The sequence below is a fragment of the Limulus polyphemus genome, unplaced genomic scaffold (assembly GCF_000517525.1).
Source record: "Limulus polyphemus unplaced genomic scaffold, Limulus_polyphemus-2.1.2 Scaffold2223, whole genome shotgun sequence".
Classification (NCBI taxonomy): domain Eukaryota; kingdom Metazoa; phylum Arthropoda; class Merostomata; order Xiphosura; family Limulidae; genus Limulus; species Limulus polyphemus.
Window position 1 is genome coordinate 85,333 of NW_013667833.1, and position 7,785 is coordinate 93,117.

The following is a 7,785-nucleotide window of genomic DNA, read 5'->3' on the forward strand; positions in this document are numbered from 1 at the left end:
ATAGTGCTGGACTGTAAGGAGTTCCTATGGAAATTAATGGATGGAAGATTTCAACTCAGAGATAAACATATATTTGTAGTTGTAGGCTATAGCAATTTTCTTCTGGAGAAGATAAGTGTTATTTCAATATTTTAGTCTACAGTTGTTATCTGAGTGCATTTTAGTTAGTTTATATGGGGTTGGAGAGTTTTAGGTTCTTTTACAACAGATAAAATATAAAGTTACTACATTAGGCTTAATACTAGAATAATAAAACTGTTACATATTAGATTGAAATAAATTATTTTCAATAGCATTAGCTAAGTAAAAAGAGAAACATCTTCACATAAGACATCTTTATTTTTATAACACGGTGGTTGTCCTTTGAAACCTTCAGATTTAATAGATGCAATTAATTTAATTTAGTTGAATAAAACATTTCATAAATATTTGAATGATGAGGGCTGACTTTGAGTGTATTACTTTTATTTTAGAGTTAAGTATAGTGGATGGGACAGCCTAGATGGTTGTCCTTAAGTTATATGTAAATACGTTTTTAGTTTTATTTTACTCAAGACAACTTAAACACCATAAATAAGAAAGCATCTTTAGTAGCAAGGATATAAATATTCAACACACTTACTCAATACCAAGAGAGAGTAAAGACACACAGACCACAAAGACATCTAACATGTTGAAGGCGCTACGGCAATAGGAAGCCTTGTGAAGAATAAGACCATATGCTACAGCCTGTAAAATAAATAAATAATTAAAGGAGTTCATATTTATTCACATGAAAAAAGTATACAATAAATAAATTACCTATATAATTCGTAAATCTAATTTAATTTCAATGTACAGTTTTTTTTTTGCTTGTTGTTCAGCCCAAAGCTGCACAGTGCTGTGTTCACTTCAGCAATCAAATCCCAAATTCTTAGTGTCATAAGTCTATACAACTATAGTCACCAGTGTTGGAATAGCTCTTCAGGAGGATTAGGAATTTCACCTAAAATGAGGGTGCCTGCTTATGTGGGGTTCCATAAACAAGCAAGATGCATGGTCAGAATTGTCGTTTAAAGCATTGAAAAAATTCACTTGTCTCCTTTGTAGTTTTGTCACCAAAAAATTACTTCAAAATAGTACATTTAAGTGATATTTCTATTTTTGAAAATATTTTAATGTATCTTATTTAACTTAACATAATTAAAGGACAGCAAGGGACCTTTTGGTTTGTCCAAACCATCATATCCACGAAATTGAACTATACACTTAAAAAAAAACCCTCAAAGCCAGCCTTTATCTTTCAAATATCTATCAAGCTTTTCCTTAAGCTCCCTTCTATTATCTGCATCTACCATATCTGAAGCCAACCTGTAACAAGATCAAGCATCCTCTTACAAAAATAAAGCTTTCTTAAGTGAAGATGACTCTTACCCTGCCAAAATTTATATCTGCATTTCCTAGTCTTAGCATTTTCCTCATTAAATACGAAAAAAGATGATTAATCAACATTACAAATTCCATTAACAATCTTAAATGCTTTAATCAGATCCTCTCTAACTATTCTTTTTTCAAAAGAAAACAAGTTTAGAGATCTTAACATGTCCTTAACCACCCTTCCATTCAAGGTATCATCCTAGTAGCCTTCCTCTGAACCCTTTCCAACAATTCAATGTTCTTTTTAAGGTAAGGATCCCTAGACTGAATACAATACTCCAAATGTGGCCTAACCAATGATCTGTATAGTGATATTATAACCTCTTTAGATACAACCTAAAATCCTTCTTACCCTGCCACTAGCAACAGCAAATTGCTTGGGTGACTTTAGAGATTGATCAACCAGAACACCAAGATCATTGTCTTCCATAACACCGTTAAGGTTGCTCCCATCAAAATTTGTATATCCCATATGCACTATGTTGCATTTATTATAATTAAAAGTTATCTGCCAATTTATTCACCCAACTCACCAAATAATCCAAATCCTTTTGTAAAGCAATAGCATCCTCCTTATCCACTCAAAACTTTAATACCATTTAAATAATCTATTGATAATTCTTCATCTGTCATTGATGTAAGTCGAAAAGAAAAAAAGGTCCTAGCACTGGGCTCTGAGGTGCCCCACTAATCGGGTAAGACTAAACTCCATTTAGAACAACCCTCTGCTTTCTTACATCTAGCCAATTTTGTATCCAATGAACCAACTTATCTCCCACACCTACAGAGTTGTAATACTAAATATAAAATACATGCATTACTTAAACACCAATTTAACCAACTAAACTCCATTTAGAACAACCCTCTGCTTTCTTACATCTAGCCAATTTTGTATCCAATGAACCAACTTATCTCCCACACCTACAGAGTTGTAATACTAAATATAAAATACATGCATTACTTAAACACCAATTTAACCAACTAATATGGAATGTTTCATCTTTGAACACTTCTCTGCAATCATGTTAACAATGTTTTGATAGTCAAAGTTTCTTATAACATATTTTTCCATACAAAATAATCACAACAACCTCCAAATTTTATGAATAAAGAACTTTGTGCGGCAGTCTTAATTCTTTTTAAAGTTGAAAAGCTTTCACAAGTGATTTGAGTCATAGAGAGTTTCAACAATATCTTGTTAGCTTTGGAAGTAAGACCATATAGAATGTGGCTTAGATTATCTTAATATAAAAATTAATACACATAGCAAACTCAGTTTCTTCCTGACTTTCAGATGACCAGTCCAACTTATTCAGTTTCATTTTGGGGTTAGTTTCATCTAATTACTGAATATAGTGATCTTTAAGTTAATGTTTGAATTTTCGCCAGATCAGAACTAAATTAACCACTTGCTTTTAAAGGTTCAGCAAAACATTTTTTGGCTCCATGAGCAATTCAGACAGACTGTGTCACATAGTTTCACAAGTTCCTTCTGCAGAGGAGTGTAGCTCATATATGTTAGCTTCTTAGTTTCTTCATAACTGGGAAGATTGAACAAATAACATTTTGCAAAGAGTTCACCATTTCTGAAGAATCAACTATTCAAACTTGACAATACATTATCTATGGTTATGTTAAACCGTTCAACTTGTTGCTTTTTGAGGTTTTTTCGTGAAGTTTATGGAATACTATTTCAAACATTTCTTCTTGTATTGATACTGACTTCTAGTACACCAGTTTCAACTATACAGTTATCAAGCTAATTTATCATTCACTTTTTTTCAAACAATTCAAAGTTACGTGCCTTACTTTGTTAAGTGTCATTTCCTGAACTATGATATAATCTAGCTGTTTGGAGGTATTTTGATAATGGACCCAATGTACCAAAGAGAAAGATTCAAGCTGTCACAGCCATTCCTTACTTTACAACAGATATCAGAACAACATGCATATCTAACTATGCTTTAGTATCTTCAGAAATCTACTTCACTAGAAATGAATTCATCAAAAAGGACAACTGATGCACCTCTTATTTTTTTCCCCAAACATTTTCTCTACAGGATAGTCACCCCCCCCCCCCCTAACTGGTTGTTCTTATCTGCAATAATCAGTTCAATGTGTCTGGTTTGATTTTGAATTGCATATGTGTATTCCATACAACCATTTTTAAACATGAATCTTGAAAGAGTTTGCACATTTTTTAAAAAGGCTGTCCAGATTCAATACCAATAGCTGTTAACCATGTTCAGCAAACAGGCATAAGACCAAATGTGGATATTGCCTGATGAAGTTTTCTCCAACCAAGCAGTAGAAACCACTGTATATTCCACTCATATCTTATACTGAATGCACCATCTGTTTCTAATTTTGTCAGCAATTCACTGAGCCAAAGATAGTGTAGTGCAACCAGTGTGCAATCTGCAATTTATGCAAATTTTTATATATTATTTTATCTTAAAAGTTAACTTGTTTTATGTATTTAAAGTTATCATTTAGAAATGGGCCTGGCATCACCTGGTGGTTAGGGTGCTTGACTCACAATCTGAGGGTCATGGGTTTGACTCCCCATTACACCAAACATACTCACCCTTTCAGCCGTAGGAGTATTATAATGTGCTGGTTAATCCTACTGTTTGTTGGTAAAAGAGTAGCCCAAGAGGTAGCAGTGGATGATGGTGACTAGCTGCCTTCACTCTAGTCTTTCACTTGCAAATTAGGGATGGCTAGCACAAATAGCCCTCATGTAGCTTTGCACAAAGCTCAAAACAAACCAAATCAAACTTAGATAAATTACATGGAATGAAATAACATAGGACTGCAAAGTTAAACTTCATAAAAGTTGTTCTGGTTTTAATAACGGATTTTCCATAAGTCAGCTACACAGATTTCGAAAGTAATGTTAATTTTTTTCTATCAAGTAAGGATTTTTTACAAATCAGAAAGAAAAAACTTACTTCAAATTATTATTTCGTTTACCACAATGAACATATTTTTTATTGTTATGTTTGTTAACAAAAATATAAATAAACTGAAGAAAAGGGAAGAACACTGATATCAACCGAATATGCATCCTCATTCATCCTGATTTTGTTTCTGAAATTTACATCTTTTAGTCTCAAAACTACGTGTTGTGGTCTTTCTTTTATGTATTGTGTCTGGAGCATCTCGTTTAAATGACCAGCAGTAATCAGCCATGATGCTGATGTTCCACTTTCCCTGATACCTCCTCTCCATTTCCCTGATGTCATGATGAAACCTTTCCCCTTGTTCTTCGCTCACAGCACTAAGATTTTCAGGGAAATAGTCAATATGTGAGTGTAAGAAATGAACTTTCAAGCTCATATTATAACCCAACACTTTGAATTTATTGAGCATGTTATTGACAATATTTTCGAAATTTGGGTCCTTGTTGTTTAACAAAAATTTGTCAATAACACCTTTAAAGGCAATCCACGCTTCTTTTTTCAACTTTCCTCATTGTCCTTTCGAACTGTCCATTCAAAGTCAATTTCCTAATCTGAGGCCCAACAAAAATCCCTTCTTTAAGTTTGATTTCTGAAAGAGCTGGGAATTGCTCACATAGATACTTGAAACAGTCGCCATCTTTGTCTCAGGTCTTTACAAACTGCTTCATCAAGCCCAGTTTTATGTGAAGTGGAGGTAATAAGACTTTCTTTGTGTCAACCAAACTTTCACTTTCAGTGTATTTTGATCCTAGTATCAGGTTGACTCTGCATGGCCATTGCTTCTTTATCCAGTGCTGATTTCTTGCTCTGCTGTCCCACACAAAAAACATGGAAACTTTATATAACCAGATTGTTGACCCAACAACATACAAAAGACTTGTAAGTCTCCACAAAGTAGCCAACCATGTTCTTTGTATTTGACCTTATTAAGAAGAAGTTCGAGATTTTCGTATGTTTCTTTCAAGTGAACCGAATGAGCTATATGAACAGATGCATATATGTTACCATTGTGAAGGAGAACATCTTTTAGACCTTTTTTCGAGGAATCAATGAACAATAGCCACTCACTTGGTTTATAGACTGCAGCTCCTAGTGTTGGTATTAATTCAGCAATATTGTTGCAATAAACCAGTGAACCTTGTTGTGAAAAGTATGGTATAAATTTTTTCTCATGATTTCTGTTCCAGTAAAATGACATCCCTGGAGAAAGTCAGTTTTTAGCCCGAAGTCTGGACCCCAAAATCTCTGAAGAATCCTTTGGAAGACCCAAATCTCTCACCAAATCATTAAGTTCACCTTGTGTGAAAACCTGTGGTTCACCAGACATTTCAGGTTGAAAACAATCCCTATCATCATTTCTATTGACATCAGATTCAGAATCAGATGAAACTGTAACATGGGTCTCCGGTAGAGTAGGTACAGGTACATCAGATCCTTCAGCAACAGGTCTTATAACAGATTGAAGGTTCAGCTAAGAAATTTCCTTTTTATTTCGAGTGTTGTAGCCCTGCACGTTACATGAGCAAATATAGCAGTCATCTCCATGGTTTCTAGGCTCACCCAAGACTATTGGAATTCCAAAAGGCAAAGACTTTTTCATACTTTTAGTCCATTATCTCAACTCTTCAACTCATGATTTCTAAAATACACATAATACGCTTTTTTGACAAATTCTGTAACGTTTTGCCTTTGTTTCTTTACAACAAATTTACCACAAATATTACAGAATATGTTTAGGTCATTTACACAACCTCTTGTTGCCATAGCAATGAATAAATAATACTGAAATGAAGAAAATAATGTCAAAGTGCATACACAAACAAATACTATCCAGAAGTGACACGTCATGCTGCCTGGTAACCATTTATAAACTAGCAGTGTGTTTCTCATGGGTTCTAGAATGATCGATAAGACTCTCACATCGCGATTGGTCTAGAGAAATCTATAGGCAGTGGTTGTCAACATTTTAAGCATAACAAAATGTGACCCAATTTCAATGAAAATGATTCACTTATGTAAAAGTACATATGACGTTTTGTGAAAAAATTTGATGGAAAAAATGGATATCATTTTCGGATTCAACGTACAGAAATTACTGCAGAACATGTAAACATTTCAAGACAATAAAACCATTGCAAGCCTGTGTGATTAATTATTAAGACAGCCAAATTATACTTTCTAAAGCTTAAATAAAAACAGATTGTTTGGTATAATATTCTGTACAGTGTCTAAAAGCGTTTTTTGTATTACATCAGTAGATTTATTTGATAACTAGGCAACCATACCTTATCTTTAGATAAGTGATTTCAACCAGGAGTAGAAGAAAGGCTATCCCCCCCCCCCCAAAGGCGTTGCTACTGGTCTCAAAAATTTCAATATACTCATTTTCTGTGTTACTATTAATCCAATATTCAGCTGTTTGAAACTACTTTGGGTAGATTTTTATTTAAAAACATCAATATATTTACTAAGCTGTATAAAATATCCCATGATCTTTTCACTGGATCTCTGGAAGTAATTTTGGAACATTTAAGAAATTTCCTGAAAACCCTGTCTGCCACTGTTAGGCATCATTACTGGTTATCTATTATCTCCAATCAATACAATTTGGTAATTTTTTTTACCAAATATTTCACAACATTGCAGAAACATATTTACTTCTGTAGATAGCAGTCTTTTACATCTTGACATTAATTTTATTTGAGAAATGGTTTGTTTGTTTTGAATTTTGTGCAAAGCAACACGAGGGCTATCTGTGCTAGCCATCCCTAATTTAGCAGTGAAAGACTAGAGGGAAGACAGCTAGTCATCACCATCCACCACCAACTCTTGGGCTACTCTTTTACCAACGAATAGTGGGATTGACTGTCACATTATAATGTCCCCATGGCTGAAAGAGCGAGCATGTTTGGTGTGTCAAGCGCCCTAACCACCTGACCATACCGGGCCATTGAGAAATGGAACTTGACATACAGTCAGCCAGAACTAATATAGAATAACAAAAACAGATCATAACAAACAATGTTCTTCTAGATTACTGTTTTACTAGAACAATAAATTCAGAATAAAATGTATATTTAAAGTGCTTTTAAAGATATCAGATATAAAAGAGTACAACTCATACTCACCTTTAGTGTAATTTCAATAGTAAAAACAGAAGTAAAGAAGTAGTCAAAGTAGTTCAGAACCTGTCAACAGAAGAAGGTAAGTTAGGAAATACGTCAATAATTTTAGAAACGTAAAGATACCACACAACTTAGTGTCTACCATTAACATTAATGTGAAGTGAAACCTAACAATATGTCTGGAAGGCGTGAAAAAATACATTGTTTGACCAAATAAAATAATTAGTGTCTACCATTAACATTAATGTGAAGTGAAACCTAACAATATGTCTGGAAGG

The 7,785-nt window shown here is 33.8% G+C and overlaps 1 protein-coding gene across 1 annotated transcript in view; it reads right to left on the minus strand.

Annotated features, from left to right (window-relative positions):
* LOC106466326 (voltage-dependent calcium channel type D subunit alpha-1-like) overlaps window positions 1-7,785 on the minus strand; it is a 167,449-nt gene that overhangs the window by 54,628 nt on the left and 105,036 nt on the right. Inside the window, exons 18-19 of the mRNA XM_022394309.1 lie at window positions 7,511-7,570; window positions 623-729 (exon numbers count right to left, since the gene is read on the minus strand). Of these exons, the coding sequence (XP_022250017.1) occupies window positions 623-729; window positions 7,511-7,570 (167 nt within the window). The remainder of the gene's footprint in view (window positions 1-622; window positions 730-7,510; window positions 7,571-7,785) is intronic.